At 45.2% G+C, this 18388-nt stretch overlaps 3 protein-coding genes across 3 annotated transcripts in view; 2 read left to right on the forward strand and 1 right to left on the reverse strand.

Moving 5' to 3' along the window:
• The window catches only part of LOC100396063 (keratin, type II cytoskeletal 6A), a 5555-nt gene extending 606 nt beyond the window's left edge, over positions 1-4949 (forward strand). The window contains exons 1-9 of the mRNA XM_002752499.5: positions 1-3; positions 1202-1416; positions 1751-1811; positions 1970-2065; positions 2190-2354; positions 2841-2966; positions 3585-3805; positions 4022-4056; positions 4170-4949. The exon at positions 1-3 is cut by the window's left edge and continues 606 nt beyond it. Of these exons, the coding sequence (XP_002752545.3) occupies positions 1-3; positions 1202-1416; positions 1751-1811; positions 1970-2065; positions 2190-2354; positions 2841-2966; positions 3585-3805; positions 4022-4056; positions 4170-4405 (1158 nt within the window). The 3' untranslated portion in view covers positions 4406-4949. The remainder of the gene's footprint in view (positions 4-1201; positions 1417-1750; positions 1812-1969; positions 2066-2189; positions 2355-2840; positions 2967-3584; positions 3806-4021; positions 4057-4169) is intronic.
• A 6463-nt stretch (positions 4950-11412) lies between these two features.
• LOC118144243 (uncharacterized) overlaps positions 11413-18388 on the reverse strand; it is a 96535-nt gene continuing 89559 nt past the window's right edge. Inside the window, exons 2-3 of the transcript XR_013522335.1 lie at positions 14639-17908; positions 11413-13973 (exon numbers count right to left, since the gene is read on the reverse strand). The gene's annotated coding sequence lies outside the window, so the exon portion shown is untranslated. The remainder of the gene's footprint in view (positions 13974-14638; positions 17909-18388) is intronic.
• On the forward strand, positions 12297-17938 carry LOC100397295 (keratin, type II cytoskeletal 6A). The gene is made up of 9 exons (XM_009003849.5): positions 12297-12905; positions 13771-13985; positions 14510-14570; positions 14729-14824; positions 14949-15113; positions 15613-15738; positions 16573-16793; positions 17014-17048; positions 17162-17938. The coding sequence occupies exons 1-9, from the start codon at positions 12366-12368 to the stop codon at positions 17395-17397; spliced, it is 1695 nt and encodes a 564-aa protein (XP_009002097.3). The 5' UTR covers positions 12297-12365; the 3' UTR covers positions 17398-17938.

An 18388-nucleotide genomic window follows, 5' to 3' on the forward strand; every position in this document is an offset into this window, starting at 1 on the left:
AAGGTGAGCCAGGGCCATGCTCTCCATGGGCACCTCAGGGTCCCCAGACCAGAGGAAAGAAGGGGACTCAGCCCAGCTCTGCAGAGGGTGCAGGTGGCTCCTGAAGCACAGCAGGTAGCAGGGATAGGCATCACTCCCCTGTGGGATCTCCAGGGTGGTCCTCACTCCTGCCTAGCTAGAGCTCTAACTTTTCATGACCCTGAAGCACAGATGAGGCCATCAGAGAGTGGAGTAGGTTAAGTCTTCCTTCTGAAGTGTCTAAGAGATTACAGAGAAAATGCCAGGAGTATATGGGCTGGTAAATTGCACTCTGGGGTCTGAGTAAGAGGAAAAAAACTTCAGAAGAAAAGGAAAAAATAATCTGGCTGGATTAAGAAAAAAAGACAGGCTGGGCACAGTGGCTCATGCTTATAATCCCAGCACTTTGGGAGTCTGAGGCAGGTGGATCAGGAAGTGAAGAGATCGAGACCACCCTGGTCAACATGGTGAAATCCTGTCTCTAGTAAAAATACAAAAATTAGCTTGGCATGGTGGCAGGAGCCTGTAGTTCCAGCTACTCAGGAGGCTGAGGCAGGAGAATTGCTTGAACCCAGGAGGCGGAGGTTGCGGTGAGTAGACATAGCGCCATTGCACCCCAGCCTGGGTAACAAGAGTGAAACTCCGTCTCAAAAGAAAAGAAAAGAAAAGAATAAAAGGACATAGAAACAACTATAAAACATGGATAAATGCAAAATAATTTTAAAAACAGAGAATGATCATGACAGCAGGATAATTTGAGAGGAGACACCCCACTGAATGGGAAATTAAACTGGAATCCAATCGTTAGTCAGCAACTAACATCCCTCCTAACTGAGGTCCTATCAGTAATAAAAACTGTGTGCAATATATCAGGTAAATAGTATTTTAAAACTATTAACACGGTGCTTTGAAAAAGAAAAAGAATAAATGTTGAAACTCATTGATATGATTAATAGCTTAAGGCATGAAGACCTCAATGGTCTGTGGGACAATTTCTCTAGTGAGATTGGTGGGGTGCAAAGGAAAGGAAGTTGGGGGAGCGGAGCTCTGCCTGAGCCTCCCTACATGGCACTGTAGTAGCCCAGCACCATGGGAACCTCCCGGACCTGCCGGGAAACCTGCTACCACACACTTCTTTCTTCCTTCCTTTGCCTGGAAAATGACCAGCTTGTCTCCCCTCCAGGTGCGGTTCCTGGAGCAGCAGAACAAGGTTCTGGACACCAAGTGGACCCTGCTGCAGGAACAGGGCACCAAGACCGTAAGGCAGAACCTGGAGCCTTTGTTCGAACAGTACATCAACAACCTCAGGAGGCAGCTGGACAGCATCGTTGGGGAACGCGGCCGCCTGGACTCGGAGCTCAGAGGCATGCAGGACCTGGTGGAAGATCTAAAGAAAAAGTGAGGACTCAGCTTCTCACAGTACACACTTCAAGAAGATTGAGTGACTAGGTCCAGATGGGGGTAGGATTCCTAACGACCCACGTCCATGGAAATGGAAAGCACAAATTATTCCCTAGGAGCAAACCTGCAAGAACCACAGATGGTTATGGAAGGATGGGGAGATTAAAGAAGTAACAAATTGAGTAGCAGCAAAAATCATCTCTTAGGCTCTCTGTGGCAGGAAAGCTCAATTAGAATACATTCCATTCGAGAAAAGTGTTGGATCCCAGGCTGCTTTTCTGTTTTACCCTACCCACTGGCTCAAATGTGTCCTGTGCCTTTCTTCCTGTAGATATGAGGATGAAATCAACAAGCGCACGGCAGCAGAGAATGAATTTGTGACTCTGAAGAAGGTGAGCAGATGAAGCCAGGGGTTCAGACAGGTTTAGAAAGGCAGAAGTGGCTCCGTGTCCCTACTCAGCTGGGAGAGGAGAATTGGTAGGGGGACTAGAAGATGGGTAGATTGGAAAGGTGCGCTCAGGTAACTCCAGGTTGTTGGCTCTTTCCCCAGGACGTGGATGCTACCTACATGAACAAGATTGAACTGCAAGCCAAGGCAGACACCCTCACAGACGAGATCAACTTCCTGAGAGCCTTGTATGAGGCAGTAAGCATCTCCACCGTCCTTCTATTTACTCTGATGGGGTCTGCAAAGGGGAGAAGATGTCTAGGGCTGGGTATCTCTGTGAGTGTCAGAAGTGAATTTGATCTTCTGGCCTTCTGTTCCGCAGGAGCTGTCCCAGATGCAGACCCACGTCTCAGACACGTCCGTGGTGCTGTCCATGGACAACAACCGCAACCTGGACCTGGACAGCATCATCGCTGAGGTCAAGGCCCAATACGAGGAGATTGCTCAGAGGAGCCGGGCTGAGGCTGAGTCCTGGTACCAGACCAAGGTGAGCAGGGAGTGGGCAGCCATTGAGGAATCCCTGTGTCCCACGCTGAATGCCAGAGGACTGCAGACTTCACGGGGGACATCCCCTGACAGGAAGCCGGGGTTCTCCCACAGGACGTGCACCCTGCCCTATTAGAGTAGACACTTATGGAACTTACACCCAAGTCAAGGAGGAAAAAGACCCAGTGCAGGGGGAAAGCTGCCATAGACAGGGGCCTAGTCATCTCTGCCTTTAGCTTCCCCTGATTGCTGACTTTTAGAAAATCGTACAGAACATTTGGAAACTAGGCAGCAATGGTGCCATAATGAGGATGGTCTGTCACTACAGGGTTTAGTATCCAGCAACCAGCTAACATCAACTTTTCCTCAAGTTTCTTAAGGGGAAGCCATTAGGTCAACTTCGTGACATGCATGACATACTAGTGAAAGTCGTCACTCCCTGTAAGAGCCCATAGACACTGTCTCTCTCTCCACCTCTGCACTACAGTACGAGGAGCTGCAGGTGACAGCAGGCAGACATGGGGACGACCTGCGCAACACCAAGCAGGAGATTTCTGAGATCAACCGCATGATCCAGAGGCTGAGATCCGAGATCGACCATGTCAAGAAGCAGGTACAGTGAGGGGCAATGGAGGAGAAAAGCATCATTTTCTTGCTAGATCCATCAGGCAGTTATTGGCCTTTATTTAAGATAATTCCTCAAAAGTAAACAAACACTAGGGTGAGGAAAATGAGTAGTTCTTGCCCTCAGTAAGAACTCAACGGAGAAGTGAAGCCCATCCAAGGGGATGACCCTCTGAGGCACGAGCAAGGCAAGTCTCAACAGTCAGGTGAGAAGTCAGCATCTCACCTACAGATGGTCATAATTTTGTATATTTTGATGTGGCATCCAGATGTACTCATTAAAATTATTCTTGTTGTAGTTTTGAAAACAGCATTCGATATAAACCAGGGCACTCATCTTCCATATGCCTTGTTCTTAGGACCATTGTTAGTGTCTCCCATCAGATACAAAGCACATTCTCATGCAGGTGCTTACTACAAGGGGCCTAGGACTTTGTCACTTGACTCCCAGACTAGACAAATATTGCCAAATGGAAAAATACTGGACAGGAAGAGTCACAGCTTATTCTCTGTCATACTGAGTTATGGGACCCTTGTTTACTAAACAGAAGGCAGCCTCCTCTGGAGGAGCAGACGACAAGTTCTTCCTATTCCTTTCCCCTCCTAGTGCGCCAACCTGCAGGCCGCCATTGCTGATGCTGAGCAGCGTGGGGAGATGGCACTCAAGGATGCCAAGAACAAGCTGGAGGGGCTGGAGGACGCCCTGCAGAAGGCCAAGCAGGACATGGCCCGGCTGCTGAAGGAGTACCAGGAGCTGATGAACGTCAAGCTGGCCCTGGACGTGGAGATCGCCACGTACCGCAAGCTGCTAGAGGGCGAGGAGTGCAGGTGGGTAACTGACATGACCTCCTCCAACAGCTAAGTCCACTTTCGAGGTGCCAGTGAGCACAACTTTAGGGCACACTGCCCACAGTGGTAATCGCTCTTCTTGGGAGAAAACTAAAAGAGCAGTTTTCCATGGACTCTTCTGCCTGCCGAGGCTTCCCGCACTGGTCCAGGAAAGGGCTCTCTGAGGTCTCACCCTCCCTGTGTTCCTCCCCGCAGGCTGAATGGTGAAGGCGTTGGACAAGTCAACATCTGTAAGTACCTTTGCTTGCCCTCCTCCCCTGCCCTTGCCCTCCTCTCACTGGGCTCAGGCTGGCAGGATGAGCTCACCGTGGCTTCTTGTGTCCTTGTCCCCTCCCCTCCACAGCCGTGACACAGTCCACCGTCTCCAGCGGCTATGGAGGCGCCAGCGGTGTCAGCGGTGGCTTGGGCCTGGGTGGAGGCAGCGGCTACTCCTATGGCAGTGGTCTTGGCGTTGGAGCCGGCTTCAGTTCCAGCAGCGGCAGAGTCATCGGGGGTGGCCTCAGCTCCGTTGGAGGCGGCAGTTCCACCATCAAGTACACCACCAGCTCCTCCTCCAGCAGGAAGAGCTACAAGCACTGAAGTGCTGCCGCCAGCTCTCGGTCCCACAGTCCTCAGGCCCCTCTCTGGCTGCAGAGCCCTCTCCTCAGGTTGCTTGTCCTCTCCTGGCCTCCAGTGTCCCCTGCTCTCCCAGGTAGAGCTGGGATGGATGCTTAGTGCCCTTATTTCTCCTCTCTGTCTATTCCTGCCCCATCTGTGCACGCATTGCTCACCATCAGAAGGTGAAATCAACCTCTGATTTCACATCATGATGTAATCACCACTGGAGCTTCACTTTGTTACTAAATTATTGATTTCTTGCATCCAAAATTGTTATCTCTGAGACTGAGCATTGTAAAAAAATTATCTCTGCTCCTTTTCAGTACTGAAAACTGGGGCTTATTTCAGAACAACTTCCACTTATTTTCCATTGGCCCCCAAACTCTCTTCCTTACAAGTATTGTGAACTCCCCTGCAGAATTCATGGAAACACAAGTGACTAGTGATGTACACAGTCTATCTCCCTGTGATGATTTTTCTGCTCTTTGTTCTTTGTAATTACTAAATAAAGCAGGTTTTAAAATAATGCATGATACCAATATTTCTTCAGATTTTGCTAGTGACAGATGCCTTTTTATTTCTAACTGATAATCCGTATTCCCATGTGTTTAAACTTCTCCATTAGAGAGATTCAACTAGCAGCGCTATGGCATTCTGATATTCCGGGTCTCTTCTCAAATCGAATTCCACCTAAATGTTTGGCAAGTGGAGTGGGAGGCATCTGGTCCACCATGATTGTCCACATGTTTTGTTGTACATAGAACTGGCAGCTCGGTCCCTCTGACTTGCTGTCTAAGGTCACTCCTCCTTGTACATCAGTGCTTGGCTTAAATGCCCAGGTGGAGAAACATATTTTTGGCCACATAGAGTAAAAGTCATTTGAGAAGAAAATAAGAGATTTGATTTATACATAGAATTGCCTCATGACCAAGAAAATTGTTGACAAGGTGTATCAACAGCGATCACTATGTGCTTACTTAGAACTGGAGTTACACCTCTGGAAATGTATCCTGAGGAGAAAGTGCAAATGCAGGAAGCTCTACGCACATGGATGAGCACCACAGCAATCTTCACAAAGGGGAAATGGGACATTAAAGCTGATACAATTAAAAATCCAACACCCGGGCGCAGTGGCTCATGCCTATCATTCTAGCACTTTGGGAGGCAGAGGTGGGTGGATCACCTGAGATCAGGAGATCAAGACCAGCCTGGCCAACATGGTGAAACCCTGTCTCTACTAAAAATATAAAATTTAGTCAGGCTTGGTGGTGGGTGCCAACCGCAGCTACTCAGAAGGCTGAGGCAGGAGAATCACTTGAACCTGGGAGGTGGAGGTTGCAGTGAATACACTAGTGCACTCCAGCCTGGGCAACAGAGCAAGACTCCATCTTGAAAATAAAAATAAAAATCCAAACAGCCAGACACAAAGCTCACATGCTTATTCCTTGAAGTGTGAAAGCAACACTAGCATGGAAATTCCCTTCCTTTCACACTTTAGAATCAGTTTGTTGATATCCACAAAGTAATTTGCTGGGATTTTTATTGGGAGAAACTCAGCATTTTATACTGTGGATGTTTATTGGGGAAAACTCATAGAATTTTAGCTGTGGAGTAAACCTTAATGCTTGAAGTTAAAGAAAATGATTTATGAGATTGACAGATTCTAGAATGGAATGTACAATGTGGCAAAAGGATCTAACTGTATTACAAATGTATGAAACCACCTCCCTGAAGTGGATGGGGAGAAACAGGCTGACCTAAGGAACTCTGGAAGTGAGTAGAGTCTACGAGACTAAAGGCAAAAAGAATCGTAAGAACCAAATGTCAGTATTGGACTCAAGTTGATAAGGTTGTTTCCTGTGGTGTTGTGACTAACAATCCTGAAACCACTATGCCTGTGCTTTAGTCAGTGTTCTCCAGAGTAACAGAAACTACAGGAGATATATACGCACACACACATATATATGTGTATCCGCATCTATCTATCATCTCCATCTATCTCTCTGCATCTATCTATGTATCTATCATCTACATCTATCTGTGTATCTATCTATCTATCTACATCTATCAGTCTACCTTCCTATCTATCTATTTAGAGAGAGAGAGATTATAAAGAATTGGTTGCTGTGATTTAGGGGGCTGACATGTCCCAAGATCTGCAGTGGACAAGCAGGAGACCCAGGAAAGCAAGTGTTCTGGTTTGAGTCTAAAGGCAGAAAAAAAAACCAGATCAAATGCTCTCAGGCAGCAGCATGGATGGAGCTGCAGGACAGTATCTGAAGTGAATTAACACAGGAACAGAAAACCAAACACCACATGTTATCACCTGTAACTGGGAGCTGAACATTGAGTACACACAGACACAAAGAAGGGAACAATAGACACTGGGAACTCCTTGAGGGTGGAAGGTAGGTGGGGGGTGAGGATCAAAATCTACCTATCAAGTAATATGCTCATTACCCCAGGTGACAAAATAATCTGTACACCAAACACCAGTGATATATAATATGCCATGAACCTAAAATAAAAGTTCAAAAATATAAATAATAATAAAAACATAAGGAGTGCAAGGATAAACTAAAAACTGAGAAAAACGATTGCCTGTGGGGGAGGTAGGGAGGGACCAAGACAGAGAGGAGATGAATGAGGACATCAGTGAGCCTTCTGTGAGCATAATTATATTTTGCTTTGGAACTGCATAAACACTTGATGTATTCTTTCAAATAACAAAATCCCCCAAAAAAACTTCAAAAATTGAAAACAATGAAATTAACTCTATATCAAAAGTAGTGAAATCTCACAGAGAAAAAGTTTACTTCAAGGGATTTTAAAATCATTTAGATATACATCCCTAGTAGGATGTGGAAGATATTCACAAGAACTAAGATATTCACACACAAAAATCATGAACTGCATTCAGTAGTCTTCTTTCTTATAAATAAGTGTTATTGGTGTTGGTATTGTTGTCTTGATACTATTATCGGTATGTTATAGGATAAAGCAAATAAACAATATGTTAACGTCATTTAGAGCCAAACTTTTTCGTGTGAGAAATGTAAATACGTGTATACATTTTCTATTAGATTGGTACAAAAGTAATTACTGTTTTTGCCATTACTTTTGCACCAACCTAATATGATCTTCTATTTGAATTGAAAATATCAGTATAAGCTTCTGATTTGCTATCTTTTAAAAAATATTTTTACGTTTTCCTGGCTCTGTCCATTGAAAAGACTTCACAGCAAAGGCAACGCAGTAACAATAAGAGCTCCTAGCATCCAAATTCTAGTTGATGTATATCATTTCCCAATGAAAGCAACTAGATGTACAAGGAGATATAGGTGATTTCACGCCTGTTGCATGATGAGTACAAAATAAGCCTGAGACATCTGGTCCTGGAAAGCAAGGAACGTATCAAAACAAATGCGGTCCTGTCAAAGGACACAGAAGCCAATCTGAAGAGCTCCCATTGCTTCAAACAGGACCACTTAAGCGCCAGAAGGATTAATGACTGCAGTGGACTGAAACATATCAAATATATTTTTTGTTAAACTGTGAATTTTTAATTATATCAAAACAAAAAAAATCTTCTTGATTACCTTTGAAGATTGCTAGAGAACAATCTATTATCTGAAAACTGATAAATGAAGGGTAAGAGTCAAACACTTATTCTAAATTTCTTGTATTAATTAAACCTTAGGTTACCTAAAAAGTAAAGATGAAGAGTTCTTCTTTATAGATGAATCCCAACTAATAAACGCAGAAGGCATGATAAAATCGGAAAGATGCCATTTCACAACCTCTAATGAAGTAGTGAATCTGAAAATTGATGGGATCAAGGAATATTAATATATCAGAAGAAAACTGTATTGTGTGCAGTGCTTTATAATGGAGGGATTGGGTTGAAACCACTGAAATCCCTTGATCAGTCCTGATGTCACAAAAAGTAGGCAACTAGTATTACACACCCTATGATATGGTGCAAGCGGGTGTACATAGCGCCAACTACTGCATAATCTTGCTGGCCACAATGAAAACAAATCTAATCAAGCCTCCACTACAACTACCAACACACAGGAAAAACTGGGGGAGAGAAGGCATTTTGTGATACCAACAGGAAGCAATGAGTCAAATCCAAAATATAAACATTCTGTAGAAACAAATAAAAAATGTTTCCACAAAGCAATGACAAATATAAGAAAAAGACAGGGTTCTCTAGAGAATAAAGAACCTTAAAAGACATGGCAACCAGTGCAATATATGAACCTAGCCAGGATGTTGCTTGGAGCAAGCCAGCTCTAAAGAGACATCTTTGAGATAATCAGAGATGAGAATCAGATGATGAGAATATGAAGGAGGTATTGGATAGACTTAATACTGTTACACAACTAGATTATAAACTCACTATTACTTGCATATGTATAAAAATATTGACAAGTGAACTGACTTGATGTCTAGATTTCTTTTAAGATACTTTAAGAAAAGCAGTAGAGGAGTCATATAGAAAAAGACCAGGGGGGTTAAATGGAATAATAATGAGAAAATGTTGATACTTGTTTCATCTGCGTGATTCATTCACGGAGGTTTATAAACTGTTCTCTTTATCTGTTGGAAATTTTCAATAATACAAAGTGTGTTTAAGCAATGAAGTGGCTTATTACACTGAGAAGGACACAAATATAGTTTGAGATTAAATTTCTAGAGATACTAAAAACGATGTTTTATACAAAGCATTCAAGTTATTCAAAAATAGCTCGAGGGAAGACAGAGGCCCTAGAGGACAACATGACACCTACGTTACTGAAGCGTGAGAGAGGAAGAAAATAATATTTCTATGTTAGGTTATTAGATTCACATTTTACATAAAGTGATATTTTAAATATAAATGAATGGCTTCTGAATTTAACCCAGCGGAAGAAAGGGTAGCACTTTCCTCTTCTCAGAAATTATCTAAAAGCAACAAAGAGAACAAAAAATATAAAGGCAGACTCTACCCACAAACACCAAAAGTAAAAGATCTGAAAATCCCTGAACCAAATAATAATAATAAAAGAATGTCTTCACATACATAGTGAAATTCAAACGAGGTTGTTAGGGAAACTCTGAGAGCAGATGCCACAGCTTCAGATCTCAGAAAAAGCCAGTGAAGATTAGTCACAAATAAACAGATCAAAATCAGATGACACTGTAATCACAAAGGAAAACCAAACAAAGCTTAACACTGAGGTTTTACTACATGCCGGGCATGGTTGACTCATTTAACTCAACTAAATCAATGTAAAGGGCATGTCCTTGTGTGAACATCCAAGAATCCCTTGTTTGCAACAATCACTACTGGGTGTATGAGCAGGAACCAGACCCTACTTGTCATGAAGTTTCAAGAAACTACAAAGGCAAAATTGAGTAAGAATAGAGACAGGTCTACTAGCAGTATGTTGTTCTGAGGCAGAGTAAACAGAGAGGCTATGAATTGTGAACCACTCTGCCTGATCTTTCTTGGCTTGGCTGAGTTAAAGAATAAAAGAACTATTCACACAGCCCTGTGTCACAATCAGAACTCCTGTTAGCCTGGATATGGCCCTGGTTCCTCCTCTCAAAATACCTTCTACAAATGGCAGGTCCAGAGGGGGCTCATCTCATTAAAAATAAGCACTAGTCAGAAAGGAGCCATTCCAGGATTCACAAAAGATCTCTGCATTCAAAACTGAAAGGAATAAGCAAAAAAAAAAAAAGAAAAAAAAGAAAAAGAAAACATAAAGAACACTCAAGAGAAAAAGGCACAATACTGAAAAATAAACACTATAAAGTGAGAAAGAGAATAGAAAATATAGTGAGATGGTAAAAGATAAAATATTCATCTGCAGAGTGCAGAAAAGCGGTAGAGAAAACAACAAAGCCATGCTCAGAAATGAAGGCCAAATTGGCCAGGCACGGTGGCTCACTCCTACAATCTCAGCACTTTGGGAGTCTGAGGCGGATGGATCATGAGGTCAGGAGTTCAAGACCAGCCTGACCAACCTGCTGATATCCCATCTTCACTAAAAATACAAAAATTAGCCTGGCATGATGGTGCATGCCTGTAGTTCTAGCTACTCAGGAGGCTGAGACAGGAGAATTGCTTGAACCTGGGAGCTGCAGGCTGCAGTGAGCCAAGACCGCGCCACTCTACTTCAGCTTGGGTGACAGATCAAGACGCTGTTAAAGAGAATAATAGGAAGGAAGGAAGGAAAGAAAGAAAAAAAAATTGAAAGCGGCACAAGGAGGAAAGGCATTGGCGAATGCTCAGTAATGGACATCCTGGAAAAGACAGGGAAAAGCAAACAGCTATGAAAAAGAGATCACAGACAGTGTAAGAAAATCTGGAAAGGAGAGACAAAGCAGACACCACACAATCACAATGGAAAAAGACAATATTTTTGTGTTTTGTGTATATGAATATGTGAAATATTTTGTTTACATAAAACACAGACACATACCGAAACATTCACATACTTGTTTTTATACCTTTCTGTAATGCAGGCTCCCTCTCTATATGCCAACTCTCTCCACCTCTTTCTCACTCATACACACACACATAGTCACAAACACACATGCACATACATGTCAGGAAAAGCACAGAAAAATATCCAAGTAAAGATAGAAGGATACACAAGGAACTACTTACATTGCTTCCTCCATAGATAGGAATTAGATAGCTGGAGAACGGCCTTGAGCTATATTATTTTGTTGTTTAAGCATGTTTTACCAAAAAAAATTTGTAACATGTATCATGTATTCAATTTGTAAACATATAAATAAATGTGCAAGTAGTCCTATTCAAAATGTAAATAGTCAGTCTGCTACGTCTACATCTAGAATGTAGTATAAGTATAAAGAAAATCTTAATAAGTTTCAAATTCTAATATGAAATATGAAGATTAGAGTCACATATTAAAGGAGACAAGAGGGGTTTGCAATTAGAAAAACCCAAAGAATGAAAAAGTACAATGAACAGTTAACCTGTTTTATTTAACAAATAAGTAGATAGGAAAGAAATGAAGGGAGATTTTTACAATGATTTAAAAAATATATCACTCAAATACAACATATATAGAGCTTATTTTGATCCTGATTGGGACAACCAAAATTTAAGAAGCAGGTATCAAAAATAGGACCGCTTGAAGACTAAAGAGACACTTGTTGAATTTAATAAAAGTGTAAATTTTAACATATAAAAATAGTACTTTTTTAAAAAAGACTTATTACTTAGACATTAATATTGGATTATTTGTTGAAGACATAATATGACTTCTGCAATTTGCTTTCATACAATCTGGAATACGAGAGGAAATGGGGTCGAAGTATGAAATAAATCAGACTGGCTGTGAGGTAATCATCAGGGAAGCAGGTGGTACATATATACAGGCCCATTGCAGTGTTCTGCTTCTCTACCTGTTTAAAATTGCACCTAAATGGTGAAACAATTACGTGGAAATGGTAATATTTCTATTAAGGCATTTGCAATACAGTGCTTGTGATCTCCAGTATCTCTGCTGGTAGAAAGCCCAGACTGGGAAGAGGAGAGCACTGAGGACATGTTGATAAACAGCCTAGCATGCAGAACCTTTGCTGGAGACAGTGACTAACGCCAACTTCATTAATTCAGAATGCTCTTATTGTGCTGAGATCTCGAGTCAAAGCTGGAGGCAAGAACATTTTCTCTGACTAAAAGAAGTGAAAAATGCAATCTCGGCATTTCATAACTTTTGTAATAATGCAGCTGTGATTTCACTGTTGGTAAAGCCCAGCCCTTCCCAACCTGCAAGCTCACCTTCCAGGACTGGGCCCAGCCCATGCTCTCCGTATATAAAGTGTTGCCTGGAGCCCGATTCCTAGTCCTGCTTCTCTTCCCTCTCGCCTCCAGCCTCTCACGTTCTCTTCAGCCCTCTCATCTTCTGGAACCATGTCCAGCACATCCACCACCATCAGGAGCCACAGCAGCAGCCGCCGGGGCTTCAGTGCCGGCTCAGCCAGGCTCCCTGGGGTCAGCCGCTCTGGCTTCAGCAGCTTCTCTGTGTCCCGCTCCAGGGGCAGTGGTGGCCTGGGTGGCGCATGTGGAGGAGCTGGCTTTGGCAGCCGCAGTCTCTATAACCTTGGGGGCTCCAAGAGGATCTCCATTGGAGGGGGCAGCTGTGCCATCGGTGGCAGCTATGGCAGCAGAGCTGGAGGAATCTATGGCTTTGGTGGCGCCGGGAGTGGATTTGGTTTTGGTGGTGGAGCTGGCACTGGCTTTGGCCTGGGTGGTGGAGCTGGCCTTGCTGGTGGCTTTGGGGGCCCCGGCTTCCCTGTGTGCCCCCCTGGAGGCATCCAAGAGGTCACCGTCAACCAGAGTCTCCTGACTCCTCTCAACCTGCAAATCGACCCCACCATCCAGCGGGTGCGGACTGAGGAGCGCGAGCAGATCAAGACCCTGAACAACAAGTTCGCCTCCTTCATCGACAAGGTGAGCCAGGGCCATGCTCTCCATGGGCACCTCAGGGTCCCCAGACCAGAGGAAAGAAGGGGACTCAGCCCAGCTCTGCAGAGGGTGCAGTTGGCTCCTGAAGCACAGCAGGTAGCAGGGGTAGGCATCACTCCCCTGTGGGATCTCTGGGGTGGTCCTCACTCCTGCCTAGCTAGAGCTCTAACTTTTCATGACCCTGAAGCACAGATGAGGCCATCAGAGAGTGGAGTAGGTTAAGTCTTCCCTCTGAAGTGTCTAAGAGATTACAGAGAAAATGCCAGGAGTATATGGGCTGGTAAATTACACTAAAAGAACTTTAGAAAGAAAAGAAAAAAATAATCTGGCTGGATTAAGAAAAAAGGACATAGAAAAACTATAAAACATGGAGAAATGCTAAATAATTTTAAAAACAGAGAATGACCATAACAGTAGGATATTTGAGAAGAGATAGCCCACTAAACGGGAAATTAAACTGGAATCCAATCATTAGTCAGCATCTAATATTCCTCCTAACTGAGGTCCTATCAGTAATAAAAACTGTGTGCAATATATCAGGCAAATAGTATTTTAAAACTATTAACATGGTGTTTTGAAAAAGAAAAAGAATAAATGTTGAAACTCATTGATATGACCAATAGCTTAAGGCATGAAGACCTCAATGATCTGTGGGACAAATTATCTAGTGAGATTGGTGGGATGCAAAGGAAAAGGGGTTGGGGGAGCAGAGCTCAGCCTGAGCCTCCCTACATGGCACTGTAGTAGCCCAGCACCATGGGAACCTCCCACACCTGCCAGGAAACCTGGTACCACACACTTCTTTCTTCCTTCCTTTGCCTGGAAAATGACCAGCTTGTCTCCCCTCCAGGTGCGGTTCCTGGAGCAGCAGAACAAGGTTCTGGACACCAAGTGGACCCTGCTGCAGGAGCAGGGCACCAAGACTGTGAGGCAGAGTCTGGAGCCGTTGTTTGAACAGTACATCAACAACCTCAGGAGGCAGCTGGACAGCATCATCGGGGAACGCGGCCGCCTGGACTCAGAGCTCAGAGGCATGCAGGACCTGGTGGAGGACTTCAAGAACAAGTGAGTTAAATAGGAGAAATGGACTCAGCTTCCGGCAGCACACACTTCAAGGCTATTGGATGACCAGGGCCAGATGTGGGCAAGATTCCCAGCAACCCATGTCCATGGAAACTAACAGCACAAATTATTGCCTATAAAATAGTCCAAAAGAGGTCTGGAACAGGGGCTCACGCCTCCAAGCCTGACCCACTGGGAGGCCAAGGCAGGCAGATCACTTGAGCTCAGGAGTCTGAGACCAGGCTGGGCAAAATGATAAAACTCCTGTCTTTACCTAAAATACAATGACAAAAACAAACAAATAAACAAAAACAAAATCAAAAAAAAATAAAGAAAAGACCCCAAAAGAAAAAAAGGGGAAGATAGGTTAGAAAAAATAGGTTCAATAAAAATTATCTTTTCAGCTTTTTGTGGTATCAAAACTCAATTTGGATATAATCCATTTATGAAAACAATTGACCCTCAGGCTGACTTCCTGTCCCATCTTCCCTACTAGCATAATTATGTATTACCCTTTTTTTTTTAAGATATGAAGATGAAATCAACAAACGCACAGCAGCAGAGAATGAATTTGTGACTCTGAAGAAGGTGAGCAGATGAAGCCAGGGGTTCAGATGGGTTTAGAAAGGCAGAAGTGGCTCCGCGTCCCTGCTCACCTGGGAGAGGAGAATTGGTAGGGGGACTAGAAGATGGGCAGATTGGAAAGGTGCGCTCAGGTAACTCCAGGTTGTTGGCTCTTTCCCCAGGACGTGGATGCTGCCTACATGAACAAGGTTGAACTGCAAGCCAAGGCAGACACCCTCACAGACGAGATCAACTTCCTGAGGGCCTTGTATGAGGCAGTAAGCATCTCCACCGTCCTTCTATTTACTCTGATGGGGTCTGCAAAGGGGAGAAGATGTCTAGGGCTGGGTATCTCTGTGAGTGTCAGAAGTGAATTTGATCTTCTGGCCTTCTGTTCCGCAGGAGCTGTCCCAGATGCAGACCCACGTCTCAGACACGTCCGTGGTGCTGTCCATGGACAACAACCGCAACCTGGACCTGGACAGCATCATCGCCGAGGTCAAGGCCCAATACGAGGAGATTGCTCAGAGGAGCCGGGCTGAGGCTGAGTCCTGGTACCAGACCAAGGTGAGCAGGGAGTGGGCAGCCATTGAGGAATCCCTGTGTCCCATGCTGAATGCCAGAGGACTGCAGACTTCACGGGGGACATCCCCTGACAGGAAGCCGGGGTTCTCCCACAGGACGTGCACCCTGCCCTATTAGAGTAGACACTTATGGAACTTACACCCAAGTCAAGGAGGAAAAAGACCCAGTGCAGGGGGAAAGCTGCCATAGACAGGGGCCTAGTCATCTCTGCCGTTAGCTTCCCCTGATTGCTGACTTTTAGAATATAGTATATAATATTGCCAGTCCTTAAGATAGCTACACTATCACTGGTCACACAGTAAGGATCGTCTGTGATTTGGTTTCTCAGTGTCTGTCAACCTTGTAACATCAACCTTTCCTCAAATTTCTTGAGGAGAAGTCATTAGGTTCAAGTTTAACACATGCTTGATACAGAAGTGAAAGTCATCACTCCCTGTAAGAGCCCGTAGACACTGTCTCTCTCTCCACCTCTGCGCTACAGTACGAGGAGCTGCAGGTGACAGCGGGCAGACATGGGGACGACCTGCGCAACACCAAGCAGGAGATTTCTGAGATCAACCGCATGATCCAGAGGCTGAGATCCGAGATCGATCATGTCAAGAAGCAGGTACGGCGAGGGACAATGGAGGGGAAAAGCATCATTTTCTTGTTAGGCCATGAGGCAGCTGTCAGCCATCATTTAAGAAAATTCTTTGGGAATTGAGTGGCAAGTAGGGAAGGAAAGACATGCAGTTCCTAGGCTCAGTGAGAACATTCTAGTTCAGAGACATGGATCCCACCCAAGGGCATGAAATAATTGCCTGGGCAGACGCTCTCACCTGGTCAGATCTGTAAAAGTATAGTGTAGAGGCATTGGAAAGGCTTATGTAAGAACACTGATGACTTTAGAATTGCAAAGGACCAAGCTGGGCGAACTGTCAGGTCAGAAAGCATGTGTAACATTGCTGCAGTTTTGCTCAAGATTTAAGGTGAAAAAGAAAGAGAAACCAGGGTCGTGAGGAAGAGAACAGCCTAAGTGGGTGAGCGAATGTGAGGCAGGAGGAAGGCAAGGTCTCAACAGCCTCATGTGAAAACTCATCACCTCAGGTGACAATGTTTGCAAATTATCATGGCATGCAGAGAAGATCATCAAAAATGGTCCTGGTTTTGCTTTGGAAACGATACTTAATGCACTTGGTCTTGTGTCCACTGTGGCATCTTCCATTCGTCATCACCCGCATCTTTAGGCAGGGGAGGTAACACAAAGGGCCACAGGATTTTATCATATGACTCCAGGCATAACACGTTTACAGATAGTAAAAAGGCTAGACAGCAAGAGTCAGAGCTCATTCACTATCAATTCTGGGTTCCTGGCCCCTTCTTCACCAGAAAAGAACCTGCCAGGGTTAGTCTCCTCTGGAAGACCAGACGACAAGTTCTTCCTATTCCTTTCTCCTCCTAGTGCACCAACCTGCAGGCCGCCATTGCTGATGCTGAGCAGCGTGGGGAGATGGCACTCAAGGATGCCAAGAACAAGCTGGAGGGACTGGAGGATGCCCTGCAGAAGGCCAAGCAGGACCTGGCCCGGCTGCTGAAGGAGTACCAGGAGCTGATGAACGTCAAGCTGGCCCTGGACGTGGAGATCGCCACGTACCGCAAGCTGCTAGAGGGCGAGGAGTGCAGGTGAGTAACTGACACGACCTCCTCCAACAGCTGAGTCCCCCTTCAAGGTGCCTGGCACTGAGCACCACTTTAGGGTGCACTGCCCATGGCGGTAATCGCTCTTCTAGGGAGAAAACTAAAAGAGGAGTTTCCTATGGACTCTTCTGCCCGCCGAGGCTTCCCGTGCTGGTCCAGGAAAGGGCTCTCTGAGGTCTCACCCTCCTTGTGTTCCTCCCCGCAGGCTGAATGGCGAAGGCGTTGGACAAGTCAACATCTGTAAGTACCTTTGCTTACCCTCCTCCCCTGCCCTTGCCCTCCTCTCACTGGGCTCAGGCTGGCAGGATGAGCTCACCGTGTCTTCTTGTGTCCTTGTCCCCTCCCCTCCACAGCCGTGACACAGTCCACTGTCTCCAGCGGCTATGGAGGCGCCAGCGGTGTCGGCGGTGGCTTAGGCCTGGGCGGAGGCAGCGGCTACTCCTATGGCAGTGGTCTTGGCGTTGGAGCCGGCTTCAGTTCCAGCAGCGGCAGAGTCATCGGGGGTGGCCTCAGCTCGGTTGGAGGCGGCAGTTCCACTATCAAGTACACCACCAGCTCCTCCTCCAGCAGGAAGAGCTACAAGCACTGAAGTGCTGCCGCCAGCTCTCGGTCCCACAGTCCTCAGGCTCCTCTCTGGCTGCAGAGCCCTCTCCTCAGGTTGCTTGTCCTCTCCTGGCCTCCAGTCTCCCCTGCTCTCTCATGTAGAGCTCGGGATGCCCTCACTTTTCTTCTCATCAATACCTGTTCCTCCAAGCTCCTGTTACTCATCATCGGGCCAAGAGTCACCATCACCCAGACCTGTAAATGTCCTTTGTATGCTCCCAGATTATTACAGATATATGAGTCTGCCATCATTCGAAGAAAAAAATGACCTATGTCCCCATCAGAACCGAAACTCAGTCTAGGTCCAGCTGCAAATGAGGAGTCCTCTCTGCAATTGCTAACTGTCTTGCCCATTATAGGTACACTCAGGAGTTTCCATCTGACAAATCAGTTGTCCTGATGTTCTCTTGCAGCGTCCCTGAATGACGTGTGACATACCCTCTGATGCAGTCTGCGTTCCTGCACTGCCTTCTCTGCTCTCTTTGCTTTCTGTTGTTCTGTTGAATAAAGCAGATTGAGAATATGAACATGCTGTGTTAGGTTGTATTTCTGACCACATCTGGTTTAGAAACACTCTCACACCACAAACGGTGTCTCATCCTCGGGACGTGCTCCTCTCCCCATCGACAAGTCACCACGGAGAATGAGGCAGGAGTTCATCGTCCACAACCTACTCCATCAGTCAACATTATGTGATTCTGTTGGACACTCCCGTGGATGGTCACCAACTACTCAGCCTTCGCCACTCAGGGCTTTTTCCCCAAATGGAGTCTTTTAGAAAGCATCAGAACAGAAAGGGAAGCTAAGTTCTGGAATGTGGATTAGCATAATCTGATAACTAAGATTCATTTATATTTTTTATTTTTCAGCCCCATCATTTGGTGGCTTGGCCCCACACTGATCTCTGAGACCGCCTCACTCCCTGCCCCCCACCCCCGGGAAACACTGCACTGACCCTGCAGATCAGAAACACTTGG

The sequence above is a fragment of the Callithrix jacchus genome, chromosome 9 (genome assembly GCF_049354715.1).
Source record: "Callithrix jacchus isolate 240 chromosome 9, calJac240_pri, whole genome shotgun sequence".
In the NCBI taxonomy this organism is placed as follows: domain Eukaryota; kingdom Metazoa; phylum Chordata; class Mammalia; order Primates; family Cebidae; genus Callithrix; species Callithrix jacchus.